This window comes from Pocillopora verrucosa, chromosome 4 (assembly GCF_036669915.1).
Source record: "Pocillopora verrucosa isolate sample1 chromosome 4, ASM3666991v2, whole genome shotgun sequence".
NCBI classification, from domain to species: Eukaryota; Metazoa; Cnidaria; class Anthozoa; order Scleractinia; family Pocilloporidae; genus Pocillopora; species Pocillopora verrucosa.
In genome coordinates, this window is record NC_089315.1 from 29607856 (window position 1) to 29624569 (window position 16714).

Consider the following 16714-nt stretch of genomic DNA (forward strand, 5'->3'; position numbering starts at 1 on the left):
CGCACGGGACACCTTGTGACAATTGTTTTGAGTCACAATTTGCTTTTCCCTAATATTTCACTCGTATTTTTGAACCTTGAATAAATAGGAAAACGTAAATATTTTGAAAAATGCCAAAATAAAGGTGTGTTTTCTTAGTGAAAATAAATTGATCTTATCCTTGCTTCGACGGCGGGTTGCTCAGTTCAGGTAATTTACCTTAAATAAATAATGATTAAACATCTTTAGCCAATAGAAACTTCGCACACTTCAGATGAAATATAACTCCTGGAAATATAATATCATTAGCGTTTGGGAGCTAAGATCTTAAAAATGCTGTCCTTTCTCGTTGCTTTAGCTGTAATTACTTGGCCAGGATGTCTTGGCTCCAATAATGTGTACAATCTTAATGAACGGGACTTCGAAGGGTACATCCGGGACAAAGACATAATGCTGGTAGATTTTTACGCGCCTTGGTGAGTTGTACATGAAAACTTATTGACATTTAGAATCGTGCATTAAACGCTTGACTGCGTTCGCTAGCTTACGATATTGTTGACTGGTACAAACGAACATCTTCTTTAAAGGGCGTTTTCCCTCCCTTATTTATCTATTCCAATTCAAATATTGTTAAAAGACAAATTAAGAGGTTTGTCATGCAAATGAGTTATTAAAAGTGCTCTCGCTTTCAATGCTGTTTCTTCATGTTTGATGAAGAATTATGCGTTTTTCACAGCCATTAGATGGGACTTTATGTATTTTCGTTCGTAATTCTAACGGAGTGTAAGAAACATGTTTCTTCTCCAAGTTAATAAACAGGCGGCAGGTAGATGGTCTTTCATCACATCCTTGTTTTGAAGAGTTAGAATGACATCGTGGGCGTCAATTGCAATGTTTTAGGAACATAGAAAATTCACGACAATGTCCAGAGAGCACAAAAAAAACACAACTCTATGAGATCTTACCTGCAAACTGTAGACTCCAAAAAAAATTATTAACTTCAAACATAACTGTTGTTTTAGTGACATGTGTTGTTGTTATTGGAGTCATTTTATCAATTATGTCAAGCTCTTTTTCAGTCGAGTGAATAGTTTTCTTGACATTTATGAGTGGAAACCATTCAGATCAAAGCAGAATCACGGGTGAATGTGACCCCACCAAACATTTTTCTCTACCTGTCTTTTTTATTCCTTTCAATCTATGATCATGCACAGACTTGAAATGATCAGCCACCGTTTTGTTAATGGTGAAAGGAAAGATGGATTCGGCTGAGGTGTTTTACGACTTTGTCACCTCCCAATCCAGATAATGTAGTGAGGTTTTTGAGAAGCTACGTTCGTGAAACACAGTTGAATGTATGGGAATATGTAACGATAAGAAGAATTGCAGCCTCTCAAATTAATAATCATATAGTCCAAATAAGGTGGGATCGAGGATGTATACACGCTACCGGGACAAGTCAATGGCACGTTTCGTTCAAGCGCGGATTTTTGTGTTGTTTTGTTTTGTGTTTTAGAGTTTAGAGGGTGGGAAGTGACCTCAAGGGTATTATTTCTCGTCAAGCAATTGTTTTATCTTAACTTCCGCAGATCATTAACTTTTTAGTAGCTTGACATTGATTTTATCTCTATCAGGTGTACGCATTGTAAAGAACTGAGTCCCGAGATTGATGCAGCCGCTGACCAACTCGCCTCAAAGAATATGTATGTGTTTGCAAAGGTGAGTTCACCGTGCTTAGTACGTATGGGGAGGGGAGGGGGTCGTGTGCGATGTGAAATGTTGCTGCTTAAAGCGAAAATGCGGCTATGACGCATTCTAGCTTGGCACTAAATAGTTTGCCAGTTAACTTATATTTAGCTATATATTCACTGTTTCATGCTTAAGTATATTTATTTTATTCATTTTCTTATTTATTCTCTTGAAAGGTGGACTGTGTCAACGACGGCAAACAGTTGTGTCAGCGGTTTAACATACAGGGTTATCCCACTATTAAGCTGTTCAAGTATGGTCAATACGTTGGAGATTATGTTGGACAGCGAGACAGAGGTTAGTGAGTGAAGAGAGTAGTTACTATTCACTGCGTCGATGAAGGCTAAGAGGAAACTTCTATCATCGACATGGTGACAGTGAAAATCGTGAACATATCATAAGTAATAAACCTTTGCAATATATTTTACTCTGCGCAGGCTCACTGATGCGGTATGTGGATTCGGTGGCCTCAACGTTCTCGCAACGTGCACCGCTGGTCAACAGTTTGGCTACACCTTTGGCTCAGTCAATTAACTACAGGCCTCACGCTCAATTATTAGCTTCGCACCATGCTCCTGCAATTCAGGCAGCAGCCGCGGCCGCTGCGCCGACTTTCGCCAATCAAGCAAACATGCACGCGAAGAACCCATCTCTTATGAACTCGTTTTACGGTGCGTCAGCGCATGCGCATCATCCAGCTAACCTGGCCGCTTTTCTGGGCAAGCAACAAGCGAGCCCAGACTCTTTGCAGTCGAAATTTGGTAGTTTGTCGTCACTCGACATTTATAGAGCTAAACTTAAAATGATCGCAGCCTACAAGAACTATCAGCGTCGCCTTAAAGAGTACAGAATGAAACTGACGGCAAGTAAAGCAAACGTGAATCCCAATCCGCAAGCTTTTCCGGGCGCGGTTACTCATCCGCCTCGTCCCGGTGTAAATGCATTCGCTCAGCCCCAGCCTTATCGCGGGTATTATCGACCAGAGGCCCTAGCAGCCCAGAATGTGCAGATCAACCGTGCGTATCCCCAAGCTGGATACGGTGTGAATACCATGGGTTATCCCAACCAGTTTGGTAGTCCTTACGGATATCAAGGCATGGCCAGTAGTCCGTATTACAGAAGTAAAATGGGTCACGGGAAAGAGCAGCATCTTGGGAAGCAAAGGAGACCTGCACCGCGCCCTGCTGCTGTCAGAAAACCTGCCTACAACCGTCGACCTGGTACAGCTCGAGTCAACAGCCAGGCAGCTTATTATAACAATCAACAACACCAGCGACAGCAGCAATTTAAACAAGGTTCCCGGCAGCAATACAACCGACAGCCAAAACAACAGAGACAACAGTTCACACAGAAGTCACAACAGCAGTTTCAACAGGAGCCACAGCAAAACCAGCAGCAACAGCAATTTCAACAGGAGCCACAGCAAAACCAGCAGCAACAGCAATTTCAACAAGAGCCCCAGCAACACCAGCAAAAACAACAACAACAGCTTCAACAAGAGCCACAACAACAATTTCAGCAAGAGCCGCGAAAACAATTTCAGCAAGAGCCACAGAGAGACCAACAAACCTACAAGCAGCAGCAGGTACTTCCGCTCGGTATTAATTCTGAAACTCGGCTCTAATTTCAGGTGCCTCAAAATACATACCTCAATGAAAAAAATACATAGAATATAAGCTATAAGAAAAAGGCCCTCGAATTCAAGCGACCGTTAAAGGCTTAGGAACACCGATGTTCCGAACGATTCAATCCAAAGATTGATTTCTTTGTAACTTTCCGTGTCTGTTTGATTTGCAGCAGGCTCAACCTGAGGAGAAGTTTCCTTTATCTCTCCCTGAACAGCCAAGCAGTGCGCCATCAAAACCAGACACTTCAGCTCTGAAAGATCTGAAAGCAGACATTGAGAGCGCCATCCAGGATGCCCTTAGGAATGCTGTGTCAAAAAGTGCACAGAAGGCTAAGCCCAGTGAGGAGGTACACGTTGATGGTGAAAGGGCTAAGCCCCAGGTCGCTGCAGCGTCTCCTGAACAAGTGGGATCTGGATCTGGGGTCCAGACACAAAATACACCTCACCAGGGTAGCACTGAGGATGCTATGACTGGCGAGACCCACAGTGGTAGTGGGTCGGGTTTAAAACCTGAATCCCGGTGAAGAGCTAAATTAAGAGGCGAGAGACACCTAACGTTATTCCGAGTATGGAACAAGGATGTTTTTAAACCCAAAATTGCTGTCTGATTTTCAGTGAAGAATTCTCTTCACCCTGAATTAATTAGTGACATTTCTTTTGGCGTATCCAGGTTCGATGTTCCTATCAAATCAATCTGCAGGTGGGAATCGTTTGAACGTGATAGTCTTCGATCCAGTGTCGTCATTTGGTCCATCGAAAAATCAATGAAATGCGTTAGAAAAGAAATATAATAATTTTATCAGTATGGAGACTTGTTGGCTCGACTGATAGCGATTCCTTGTCTTTTCATCTCTGATTAAAACATTTTTCCTTCCTCTCTCTCGTGTTGCGGAAGAAAACAGAAATGAACTATGAAGAATTAAAACGGCCACACTGCTAATTATAAATCCAGTAAAATCATATTTTGTAAAAGTCGGAGTACAAATGGAAATAAAATTATTTTTTTATTAATCAGTGTTCCTTATAAATGTATTGGAAAGTTATTTAGCATATGTTTTCCAAAGAGTTTCAATGTGAATGATTTCCAATCAACCCGCTACACCCAAAAATCAGTATGCATATTCTCCATACTGTTCTCTATACACATCTTAAGAAGCTGACCAGGAGAAATTGTTCGGCAATCAAGAGCTACCCAAGTTGGTGATCATTTCCTTTATTACAGTTACCTTAATATTTGATTCAGGGGTTGACGAATAATCTTTCTAGGACTCAGCAACAGGCGTTGTGCTGCACACGCTGACGACATCACTGTGCTTCTTCAATAAATCCTCAGCTGATCACACGAAATTAAACCAGCTCAATGGGGAACTCAGTTTCGGGTTGGTACAAAAATGGGAATTGTCTCCGAGATAAGGTCTCCGTGTATCCCAAGGAAAATTCGCGATATTGAGTTCTCCAGCTTGTGTAGCAAAGTCGCGTTTAATATCGATATCGAAAAGCTTGAGTATTTTTATTTGGCAAACTCGAGAGGACGAAAACAGACAAAATCCTTGCAAACAAAGTCAAATAAGAGCAGTTTTAGATCAATCAGTTGATAGATCTTTTAATTATCCGCCCATTTCACGGGATGCACATGATATGACTGTGATTTTCCATGCAGCCTGGGTGACCTTTGCCCTCGTAGTACCGACATTTGATTCGTCCATTGCACTGACTTGTGTTTGAGTTTATTTTAACCCAAATAATTTTATGTGTATCACAGTGTGAGAAACCCACCCTCGACGACTGCTTTTTTCTTGACACTGAGTTGATTTTTACTATCACTAAGATAAACAAATTCTACATTACCTGAACAGGTCACTTGTTTGATAATCAAATCACCGACAGGTTGAAATTTAATTCAACAGTTAAGCAAAACTACACACCTGTTGTAGGCAATCACCGTGAGAGAAACGATATACAGTAAACAGATATAAGACATACACGCAACGCGATAGTCAATAGAACAAGAACGTGAAGTAGAAAACATTTCTGGCCTGATTTTATGATGGTAAATCAGTGAAAAATTTGCAAAACCAGATCTTTGGTGAAATAATACCGGTAATTTTGTGGGTGATACCACATTGATCCCATTACTTACACTTCGAATAACGTGATGCAATACAAAAACTACTCATTGATTGGCGGAGGCGACAACATTAACCAATCAGAGTGCTCGAATATGACATATGAAGGGTAGAATGTGGAGTGCCTTAAATAAATATTTTCGATTTTCTCGTAGATCGCACCCGAATCCCTCAAACAAGTGAAAAATGATTACGGCTATACTTTCCATAGCCTTGTCCCTTGTAGGGACAATTTTTGGCGCTCCAGCCGATCCAGTCTTCAAATTGACTGACAACGATTTTGACCACTTTTTGAAAGACAAAGAGACGATGTTGGTAGACTTTTATGCACCTTGGTAAGTTTTGACTTTTATTTTTTGGTCCGTGCTCACAACATAACTGAAAAACGAATAAGTAGTAAACAAAGAATTTCATGGGCAAATTTTAGAAAGACATAATCAGTGGTTGTTTCCTAAGTACACGGCTCAAACCTAGAGCGTCTATTTTAAGACAAACGGGTGATAAAGAATCAAGTTGTTTATAAGTTTACGGATGAGTTGTACGACAGGTAGGACATTTATACATGTCACAAAAGTTTTCGTCTGGCTTATGATTTATTTTTCCTCGGTAAGAGTTAATCTTACTTGTCATTGGTGTTTCTAATACATATTTTGACGAACTGTTTTAACATTTTATTGCACTCAAAACATTTCCATTTTACCTCTTTAAAAGAAAATCGAATGAATTCCGAATTCTGTCTGTAACAAAGTCACTCCTTGACGCCGTGTTCTTCGCCACTACCAATAAGAAATTATTCTAACCAAATTAGCTTGTATCTTAAGTGATAACTCAGTCCCCTCCCGACCTTTAACGTTTCTTGTTCAAAAAGGGATAGTGCCATTAATACAAGGAACCAGTAAAAACAAATGACAATGTAATCCACCCCTCCCCCTCAGGTGCAGCGACTGTGCCAGATTAAAGCCTGAGTTCGACAAAGCCGCGAAGGATTTTGCTCAGAAGGGAAAATTTGTTTTCGCTAAGGTTTGTATTGTTACTTTACTTAGAGCTATAGAAATCTAGTGCAAGGCCCCTACAGCCATGCAGTGCAGAGATGAAGAAGGGCATGAGAGTGGGCGAGTACTCCTTCCAGACCACTGCTCCATCTTCATAGACAGCTTAGCTCTCCATAGAACTTAAGATTATAGCTTTCCCCCTCATCAAAAGCCTATTCAACACGATTTCTCAAGAGATATTGTGATACGAGTACCATATTTGCCTGATACGAAAGATAGAACTCAGGCCTCCTAAAGAATCGATTACTGTTCTGAACAGATTGATTGCTTCGGCGAGGGAAGAAGCATCTGCGAAAACAGATTCAATGTACACAGCTGGCCTCAATTGAAAGTTTTCCGCCGAGGGCAATATGCGGGAGAATACAGCGGAAACCAAGACAAAGGTAGGTCTGCAAGGCGTGTTAATGGTGCCCGAGTGTCTTCGTTACTCATGTTCTCTTAATTAGTCAGCGGTGATGCTAATCATTATATTTTAATCAAGATAGGTATATCGTACTTATAAAAGATATTTCAAAAGATCTACTTCACTCTTTGATTAAATTTTCCTTTTCTTTTCCAGCTTCTATTGAAAGATTTGTGAGCAGCCTTATTAAACAAAAAGTGCCAGATAATATTGGTCAGGACCAACCCCAGGAAAACCCGTCGGCAATCAAAGAGAACCCGTATGGCCCCTGGTACCAAAACGGATGGACTTATACGGCAGTGAGTCCTGGAAATGTCCCTTATCAGAACCCACCCGGCTGGAAAAGAGGATAAGGCTGAAAATATGCCCAAAAAAAATTAACACTTAACATAGACCCGCAGCAATTTATGAGAGCCTAATGATCAATGGCTACAGCAGTTCACTCATGGAAAAGAGGTCTAGTTTCCGTGCTAAACCATATTATTTCAATCATATTATACGCAGTCGCTGAACTTGTAAAAATGTTGCATTTTGAAGCGTGCTAGTAATGAGAAAATTATATGCTTTTTGTAAAAATTAATCGAGGGAAGATATTCCTTCCTCTTAAGCCTGTTTATCTACTTTCGAACAATTTATTCCAACACTAGCATTACTTTAAAGTGAAAGTATTTCAAATGAATTTCTCTGGAATGAAAAATTTCAACTTGTCAAAAAATGTGCTATGTTTGTTTTGTTTAATTAAACGCCAACTTAAGAGTTTTTTATCAGATTTGAAATGGCCCCTGATATTGAGGCATCAAGAACACTTACACTTAGTCGTTACAAAATGGAGGTTTGAACGTGTGAAAATTAATTTTTTTCTTCTGTCTAAATCTGCCATAAATCTGCCATAAATAGAGCAGCAGAAAAACTAGTGGTAACGGAGCTGTAGAAAAATTTGGTGTTGATTTACTGAAAAGCAGACAATTTACAGAGTAGAGACTATTCTTGCAAGGAGTGAAAGCAACTAAAATAGACAAGAATCCAGATGAAGCAGATTCTAATCTCATTTCAGATCTGGAAGACATGTTAGGTTTCACAACAAATAAATTTGTTTCCATGAAGATCACATTCGACTGAACCAGAACAAATTTATCATTTTTAACGTGGAGCACTCTACAACTTGAGTCAAACCAATTTGTAGGTCTTCCTGACACCCTAAGACCTAAAGTGCTTCGGTAAATCAGAGATGAATGTGAATCCAGGGATTGATGACCTGCGCATCTTTCACGGCGTTAGGGCGTACGGCCGCGCACAGAGTTTTAACTTCAACAGACAATTAAGACAGGCAGAGATTTTGCGTTTAGCTGATGACAATAGGGAGGGGACTGAGTTAACACTTAAGACACAAGCTAATTTGGTTAGAATAATTTCTTATTAGTAGTAGATAATAGAGGATTATTATCGCCACGTTGGAATTTCCCGAGGACGGTGAAAATGGCGGGAAATATCACTGCCGAAATTGAGGCTTGTTTGATAACAAAAATTTACAGCCAAGAGCAAAAACTCAGAAAATTTAATATACTCTGTGCAATTTCAAGCCATCAGAAAACATAGCGCAAAATCTAAACGAACATTTTAAACACAATGTCTTAAGTGAAAAATTATGTTTAATCTGGTTTGAGCAAACAAGACTACAAAACAGCCCCATAACTAGTTGACTGGAAGTTCTACCTCCAGTTCAAATAAGACGATTTTTATAAAAGTTATATTTTCAATGCACAATATTTCGACGTACCAGGAAAACGTGTAGTATTCCTGTAACATAGCCTCCCTAGTTCTAAATTTATCTTATTCTAAGCAAATTTAATTTATTTGGGTTCTAAGTAAAAGACGAGAAATGAAGAAAAAACCTGTTGACGGAATCACAAATATGCATTCTTTCAATGCAAAAATAGAAAACCAACAAACGAAAAAAGGTAGTCTGTAAAAGCTTGTTGTGTCCGCAGGTCCAGTCTGAGATGGAAAAGTAAAACAGAACGATGAAAAATTAATTGGATAATGATAAGAGGAATAAGAAATATGATGAGTGCAATTCCCAAACCAAACTTTCAAGCGAGAATGTGAAAAATACTTTTTAGGTTTAATAGTTACATGTAAAGAGGTTCGGTTTTCCCCCTTTCGGCATTCGCTTTTCAGTTTTTCATACCACAGAAAAGCAGTTTCTAGTTTTTCCTACTCACTTGTCTAAATAAATGCCAACCACTATTTCATGCCCGTTTAGATCATAGCCCTCGATGCATTTTCGAATTTGAACCATTTTTATGCCGGTTTTCCGTTTCCTGTTAGACTAGGAAGCCTTTCTAAATATAAGTTGGTGGTAATTGAGCAACCGATTTAGATTTATTAACGTCCCGAGAAAAAATTCTATAACAATTGTTTCAGTACTGGCCTTACCAAGTTTCATTAGACATCCAAGATCGTCACTCTAATGGCGACAATCTGACCATCACTACACCACTTGGGTTTACAATGGCATGGAAGCTTCCCATGAATGTCCCAAGTTCCTTGTGTTCAAACAGGTCACGTGCCTTAGCTTTCTCAGCACTTAAACCAACCTGAAGGAAAAAAAAAACACAATTACTTCAGTCTATTAAATAATATGTTTTTATCTTTGATAACCTTCAACTTTTTGGGGACATTTTGTAAAGCAACATCATTAATACAATTACTCTATGTTACTAACCAATTTAAAACTTGCTTCCATAGTTTCAGGGGTAGACTCTGAGTGTGAAAATAACACCACAGCAACTGATCCATCAGACAAGGGCCGTGCCCAGATCTCTTGATTTCCATCCTGAAATAGCAAACAATAACATGGCATCTAAACCCAGTATGCATAATCTCCATACAGTCCTCAATACATTTCCTGGGGAGCTGACAAAGAGAATTTGTTTAACAATCAAGAGCTTCTTTAGTTGGCGATAATTCTATATAGTCTTGTGACTTTAATGTATGATTCAGGGGTGATATTTTAAAGAGAAATTAGACACTAGTCACTCTTAAGGGTTAACGAAAAACATACAATAAAGCATTCAATGAGCCCAAATTCATAAGATTGTTTGAGAGAATGATCAGCATGAGATCATACCAGCATGTCAGCAACTCATAACTAATACCCTAAAGAGCTGAAGATATGAATTCCTTACCAGCAGAACTCTCCTTCCCATTCTCCCCAGTTTGTCCTGATTGACAGCTATCACATCACTGAAAAATAAACAAGAATGGGTTTCTTCAAGTAACTGTTTGACTGACTGATTGATGGCTGGCCCTGTTTTGAGGTTGGCAAATACATTTAACCATTAAACTATTACCTCTCAAGAAAACATTTTCCAAATTTTAGCAGTTTTAGCTGCAATTTTATTAACTGATCAGAAAAACTCTTAGCTCCCAAATTATACATAAATTATTCTGAATACAGAGTTAATTAAGAAGTCTCCAATTTACCCATTTTGAAGGATTTCTTTTGCCCATGGTGCAATGTTACGAAGATCAGTGGACATAATTAGGGGCTGAAAAAAGTCAAATCACATTGATTCAGTTCACAACCACAGTTGATAGCCTTGAGATCATCTGATTTAAAACTATGAATACAGTAGAAACCAATTAACTCAAACTCCCTGCTAACTCCAACAAAATTTGATGGATTTGAGACCATTTTTGAATCATTTACTGAAGCTAACTTGAACTTAGTTGACTCAAACTCCCTCTTAACTCAGACTAATTTTAATTTTCCCTAGTTCCAATTTATCATGATAACTCAAACTTAAGTAAAAAGGTCATTAAAATGTCTGAACATGGCTGGTTGACACATCCAGTATCTAGATTACATTCACCTTGACTTCCCAGACTAAACAGTCACATCAAAAAGTTCATTTAAACAAACTGAATGTGCCAAAATGACTATTGATTGTAAAAGAATGGTAAAACCATGATTCCTTATTAATCATTAACAGGATAATTCAAATTCAAATTTCATCCTGATTAACTAGAGCCCCAATGTAACTTGCCTTATTTTTCATTTCCCTTAGGAGTTTGAGTTAGTGTGGTTCTATTGTATTTGTGATGTATTTGTGACAAAGCTAATAATAAACTTTAATAATAATTAATAAAACTTTAATTAATTTTAATATATTTTAGTGACAAAGCATCATATAAAATATTTCAACTTCTTCCCTTACTTATTCTGTCCTTGTGTAAGAGCTATCAAAATCACTGTTTGCCTAATTGTTCAAGTAAAATACACTATTCATCTATATAAAAGATACTTACAGATGCCATAACAGACCACAGAGCAAACTGTGCCTTTGACTGTTCAAAACTTAAACTGAAATCACCAATAATGAGCTGAAATAGAACAACATACATTCAAATAAATTCAGATTTTCAATAATCCTGATATGAATCTAAAATCAATAACAGGATCAATTTACAAATCAAGCTCAACTACACCTGGGATAGGCATAAGCATAACCTTGAACACTCTGCATCCAGAGACATTTTTTTTTATCTCAATAGCTTTTAGCTACTCCTCATACACCAGAAGATGAGTGAGATATCAGGATTAACTGTCCCCCTAATGTGGCTGTGAGGAATCAGAAACTCCTTAAAATCATTTTTTCCCTTTTTTTTTTCTTTTTTTCAGTGTAGCTGTGGTAATTAAATCATTTTATTTTCTTCACCATATCAGGGTCATTCCAGTTTCCTGGTCCTGCAACTGGAATCATTTCATCTTGATGGTCACCATACCACTTAACAATTGATGTAACACTTTGCCAAGAATCCTGTAGAAAAATAATTAGGAACAAGATTAACATAAGTGTATTAGTATGTGAACTATTTCAGTTTATATGCTTTGTTTATAAACACAGTACCTGTATGTCATCGTAGTTCCTCCACAAATTACAGTTTTCAGCTATCCATGTGTAGTTAGGCTGTAAAATTAACACTGCATGTCATTTAATAGTCACATATAGCTTACATTACCAGTCTATTACTTTTAATTATTGTTTATATTCCTCTGAGGCATGGAAGTCAACATTGTGCACCAAGAAAAATATCATAACAATGAAGTCTATCCTCACTGTTTTCTTTGCACTTTGATACGCAGGCCAGCTGCAGGAAAATACTATTGGTCTGCCTGTGTTGTTAAGGGCTTTAGTAACCATTGGGTAACCCGTATCCATTTTGTCAGGGTCACTATAGCAACCGTCCAGCTTTAAGTAATCAACTCCCCAGCCTGCAAATGTCTGAAAAGGAATCACTGAGTAAATTAAAGGGATTATAGACCAGACAAAGATTATTACAAATTCATCTATAAAATTGTATTTTGAAAAATATATACAGAGCCCTTAAGGGTTAAAAATATTCTACACAGCACTTTAACCCTTTACACTCTAATATCAGTATGCATATTCTCTATACTGTTCTCTATACATTTCCAAATGTGCTGGCAAGGAGAATTTGTTTAACAATCAGTTGCTTCTTTAGTTAGTGATCATTTGCTTTATTCTCATAACTTGAGTGTTTGATGCAAGGATGATGTTGTGGAGAGAAATTTGGATGCTAGTCACTCTTAAGGGTTAAAGGATAAAGAAAAAAATATATATGCAATGGTCACTTGAAGTGTGAACAGACAAAAGTAAGGTCACCTCTCACTAGTACTGTTCTGAAGCTAAAATAACTTATTCGTAGCAACAAACAACACAACAGTTAACTTACATCCATGTCTTGTTGAATGTGATCAATGGTTCCTGGATATCCTGCACAAGTTTTTGTTCCATAATCTGAAGAATTGTAAGAAAAAAATGTTTTGACCAATTGTAAAGTTTGTGAAGTGAATAAGGAACAAATTATATATAATATCTTTATAGATGGTCTTCAATCCTTGAACTCCCTGAAGTGATCAACATGTTACTTTCTCCCAATAATATCCATACATTACCCAACAAACAGGTAATGAGAAGACTCAAACTTATCAGGCAATAGTTGTTATCTTGATCTAACACCAAATTCTTGTACCTAGCATTGAAGTGTGTTCAAAGCAGCTGGAGAGAGGGGAGTGGAGGGGGGTTAACAATCAGATCTTGGGAGTTAAAATATAAATTGCTACCTGCATATATTCCCAGCTTTAATCCTTTCGAGTGAATCTAAAATTAAAATACAAACAATTTTAGAGAAAAGTTGGTCTATCTTTTTTAAAACTAAGAGAAAAACACAACAAGAAAGCAACAATCCCACCAAATTTGAATTTTTAACAACCTTAAAAGCACTATAACAAACTTACAAAGTCAGCAAGAGCTTTCATTCCACTTGGAAATCTGCTAGGATCAGGTTGAAGCTGGCCATCAGCCGTTCGGTTGTGAGACATCCAACAATCCTACAAATCAAAGAGACTTTCATGAATTGTCAACAAATTTTGACTTAATCCATCTAATGTCATCACTGATAAACCACCTAAGTGCTAAACACGACAGAAAACTAGAAAGTAAAGCAATGTGAATGTAAAATCATATTTGTTAAAGATATGTTAACTTTGTGAATTGAAATCTCTCCACAGCAAGATCACAACTCTTTACCTTCTAATCATTCTGAGTTACCTGTAACTGCCTATCTGGTAATAAATCTATACAACACTTATTAAATTCATGGAGAACACTTCCTCCCAATACATTAGAACCAACAAAATAATTGGTCCAAATAGTCTTTCCTGACAATCAGATCTCTTTAATTTTCCAAGTAAACCAAGCAACAAATGTTGATAAATTTAAGCCAAAAATTATCAAACCTTACATCAATAGATACATATTTATAGCCAACATCCTTAAAACCATCCTCAGCCATGCGAGTTGCCATATCCATGAATAATTTTTCACTGAAAAACAAACACTGAAAACACTGAAAACAGTAAAAGCAACAAAAAAATTTTAAATCATACCAAACTTCTCCATATTATAGATCAGCAAGGGTTTCAGATAAAAAATACTGCTGGTTAACCCCCACCAATATTGCCATCTGTTTAGCAGCTGCCATCAGACTCTCATGATTGAGTTTTGCCCTATGGCACAGCTGCCTATTGCATTATCAGTAGCCATTTACCGAAAAATTTATGGACACCCCACTCAAAGGTAGTCAAACTAAATAAAACTAAAGGAAAAAAACTAACCCATCCTTTGTTTTTAAGGACTGTTAATAAATTTAAACCAACAAATCAAGCAGTTACCCAATGCAGTTGTCTGGGTCATTTTTGCAGTCTGTGTTACAACGGAATCTCTCCCAATCCATCCATCCCACTATAAAAGGAAAGAAATTCAGCTTTATTAATAAAAATGGTGTGGCCAATAGAATGCATGTGATCCCTTCTCTGCCAGGTAAAAGTGATCATTTATATCTATAGCAATGGTCACAAACAACCTTATAAGTCCCCCTAGGGGTAGGACCTCTCATGGGAAAATCCTGTCTACATCCCTGATAAATCTCTAATGCCCTCTATGTGGTGGAAAACGTCACCTTGTCCCCAGAAAACTCCGGGAGAATTTATTAATCATTTTGAGCTTCATCTTGTCTGTCAACACCTGTGAAGGTAAACACCTCTCCTGCAAAGAGTGACTCTTCTTTGACCGAGTTCCCTGCTACTGAAATTTAGCTATTTTGCCGAACACTTACCTAATCTTTGAAGCAAACAACTTCATGTAAATGTGGAAAAGATTTCCGTACAACCCCATACTATTTTTGAACAAAGCCGTTGTCCAAAAGGCAATCTGCTCAATAAAGTATAGGGCTTTTCGGAAATCTTGCCCAGCTTTCAGTTGACTTCTAAATGAAGTTCAACAACTGAATTTGGTAACAAAACAACAAAGAAACTTTAGTGGAAAGAAATCAGCTAGCCTCATGGTGCGATAGAAGAAGACGAGAGATTTTAGTCGAGGACACTTAACTAGCTGACTACAAGTCAGTGATCAGCTGAGTATCATGTGATATAGAACCAAAACTGATCTGTAAGACTCTGCCGAAAGTAGCCAAAAATTATCATATCAGCAACTCACTTGGTGGCGTTAAGGCTAAGCCATTGTTAAGAGACTCTGCAAAGAAGTTTTCCTGCCATGATGCCACATAAACAATCATAGAGAGCAAGCAAGACAATCTGGGCGCCATTTTGCTCCTCTCACATCGCAAGGTCACGCAATCAGATTAACGCAATACTGGTCATCAGGCCTGACTGGTCATATAACGGCAACTATAGGTGACCAAATAAATTCAGCCGATGTAACAAATTTTCAATGAATAAATCCTTCTCAGCTAAAAAAAAAAGTTAGAACACGGAAGATGCCGAGTGAAACCTTTTTTCCACTTTCTTCTGTATATGACTCTTGAGGCAGATCGTTTTCGCGTGACGTCGCTGAGAGAGGGGGGCATTGGATTTTTGGTTTTGCGGTTTTGGCCATTTTTAGATCGGTTTTTCGGTTTTTGTACCCCAAAATTCGGTTTTTCGGTTTTGGTGTTCATTGCGGTTGGCGGATATTCCGTTTTTAAACATTTGGTTTTCGGTTTCCGCGAAAAATACTGGGTTTTCAGATTTGATATCCGATACGGTTTCCGGTTTTTCCCTATTTGACCTATTTGGGTTCCGGTTTCTCTTCGATCTGAGCGGCAATTACGCGCCTCCACTGATCTCGAATAGCCGCTAAAGGCAAATGTTATGGAGAGGAATGCATGACAAACCAATTGAAATATCGCAGGGATCCCTAGGTAGCCTACGCGCAGCAGTATCCTCCCCCTCCCCAAAAGTGGGGGGGGGGGGAGGGGAGGGTACGGCCACACGTGGGGTACTGCTAAGCACGGAACATTGCCAGAGTTTCGTCTTTATCAACGCCGCCTCGAAGTTGGTGACCAAGTTACAGGCCACATGTGACTGATTGATTCAACATTCCAATAGAATCTCCAAACTTTCAGGTCTTAGTTCGCAAATGGAAATGTTAGATTAGGAATTTTGGATGAAACTTTCCAGAGCTATAGCTTTTTGCGACTGCAAAATTGCAATCCTATTGAGGACTTAATGCGAATTTCCTTAATTTAACTAAGCTCCATTACCAGCTGCTGAGTTCGCAGAGATCACGCTCGAGGTCTTCGAGAGAGCAGCTGTTGATTTTAGCAGATACTAGAAGATACGAATGCCAAGTCCATGGCATTCATAAATCCTGTAGTGAAATTATTGTTGTTTACTCTGTATACTCCACTTGTCACCACTGTATCGGATCGATCAGAGTTTTAATAACTTGGATGTGAAAATGCATCGGTTTTGACAGTTTTGCATGCGGTTTTCGGTGTTGATCGAATCTTTTTTCGGTTTTTCGGTATTGGATGATTTTTTCAACGGTTTTGCGCTTTCTAATAGGCCCCGATACCCCCCTCCTGAGGCACAGATCACATGAATCAAACCAAACCGTATTGAAAAATGCTCTTAGGTGTTTTCAAGAGGACTTTCAAAGTTGCCGGCTGATTTAGCGACTTTCTTGGCAACTGCAACATTCATCTCCTTCTTTTTCCATTCATCGTTGATTTCGTTTTCCTAGAATAAATTTGAAAGTTTTTTTTCTTGAGCCTTGAGGATGTTATTGTAACGCCAGCCATGATTGTTATTTTGCTGAATTCACCAAGACTCCATTTGTACAGTAGTCAACATACTCCTGGTCAGTTATAATTCTCTTGGTTGTAACGATCGCATGTGATTCAGTTGTCG

General features: G+C 38.3%; 3 protein-coding genes across 4 annotated transcripts; 2 read left to right on the top strand and 1 right to left on the bottom strand.

Annotated features, from left to right (window-relative positions):
- Positions 1–304: 304 nt before the first annotated feature.
- LOC131779752 (uncharacterized) lies at positions 305–4366 on the top strand. Of its 2 annotated transcripts, none has more exons than XM_059096348.2 (5): positions 305–455; positions 1614–1698; positions 1905–2025; positions 2166–3313; positions 3526–4366. In XM_059096348.2, exons 1-5 carry the CDS (start codon positions 313–315, stop codon positions 3877–3879), a joined length of 1851 nt encoding a protein of 616 aa, XP_058952331.2. In that variant the 5' UTR covers positions 305–312; the 3' UTR covers positions 3880–4366. The 2 variants fall into 2 exon arrangements, with proteins under 2 accessions (XP_058952331.2, XP_058952332.2); XM_059096349.2 differs by having other exon boundaries at positions 3529–4366.
- A 1258-nt stretch (positions 4367–5624) lies between these two features.
- LOC131779756 (protein disulfide-isomerase A3-like) lies at positions 5625–8435 on the top strand. The gene is made up of 4 exons (XM_059096352.2): positions 5625–5816; positions 6417–6501; positions 6793–6916; positions 7093–8435. Exons 1-4 carry the CDS (start codon positions 5668–5670, stop codon positions 7287–7289), a joined length of 555 nt encoding a protein of 184 aa, XP_058952335.1. The 5' UTR covers positions 5625–5667; the 3' UTR covers positions 7290–8435.
- Positions 8436–8567: 132 nt separating this feature from the next.
- On the bottom strand, positions 8568–15207 carry LOC131779754 (alpha-N-acetylgalactosaminidase). Its single transcript, XM_059096351.2, has 15 exons — positions 15021–15207; positions 14198–14267; positions 13768–13849; positions 13262–13354; positions 13088–13124; positions 12697–12761; positions 12060–12224; positions 11850–11909; positions 11658–11759; positions 11248–11322; positions 10423–10487; positions 10125–10182; positions 9662–9772; positions 9373–9533; positions 8568–8931 (listed from the first exon to the last, which is right to left on the bottom strand). The coding sequence occupies exons 1-14, from the start codon at positions 15127–15129 to the stop codon at positions 9399–9401; spliced, it is 1227 nt and encodes a 408-aa protein (XP_058952334.2). The 5' UTR covers positions 15130–15207; the 3' UTR covers positions 8568–8931; positions 9373–9398.
- Positions 15208–16714: the final 1507 nt, after the last annotated feature.

What these genes read in the sequence shown, in the direction of transcription:
- LOC131779752 (XM_059096348.2), top strand. Translation starts at nt 313, where the DNA reads ATGCTGTCCTTTCTCGTTGCTTTAGCTGTAATTACTTGGCCAGGATGT. An exon ending in GTAGATTTTTACGCGCCTTG is followed by an intron (nt 456 to 1,613) that starts GTGAGTTGTACA and finishes TATCTCTATCAG; the next exon opens with GTGTACGCATTGTAAAGAAC. An exon ending in ATATGTATGTGTTTGCAAAG is followed by an intron (nt 1,699 to 1,904) that starts GTGAGTTCACCG and finishes TTCTCTTGAAAG; the next exon opens with GTGGACTGTGTCAACGACGG.
- LOC131779756 (XM_059096352.2), top strand. Translation starts at nt 5,668, where the DNA reads ATGATTACGGCTATACTTTCCATAGCCTTGTCCCTTGTAGGGACAATT. An exon ending in GAAAATTTGTTTTCGCTAAG is followed by an intron (nt 6,502 to 6,792) that starts GTTTGTATTGTT and finishes TGTTCTGAACAG; the next exon opens with ATTGATTGCTTCGGCGAGGG. An exon ending in CAGCGGAAACCAAGACAAAG is followed by an intron (nt 6,917 to 7,092) that starts GTAGGTCTGCAA and finishes TTTCTTTTCCAG; the next exon opens with CTTCTATTGAAAGATTTGTG.
- LOC131779754 (XM_059096351.2), bottom strand. Translation starts at nt 15,129, where the DNA reads ATGGCGCCCAGATTGTCTTGCTTGCTCTCTATGATTGTTTATGTGGCA. An exon ending in AAAGCTGGGAATATATGCAG is followed by an intron (nt 12,762 to 13,087) that starts GTAGCAATTTAT and finishes ACAATTCTTCAG; the next exon opens with ATTATGGAACAAAAACTTGT. An exon ending in TGTGGTCTGTTATGGCATCT is followed by an intron (nt 10,488 to 11,247) that starts GTAAGTATCTTT and finishes GACTTTTTTCAG; the next exon opens with CCCCTAATTATGTCCACTGA.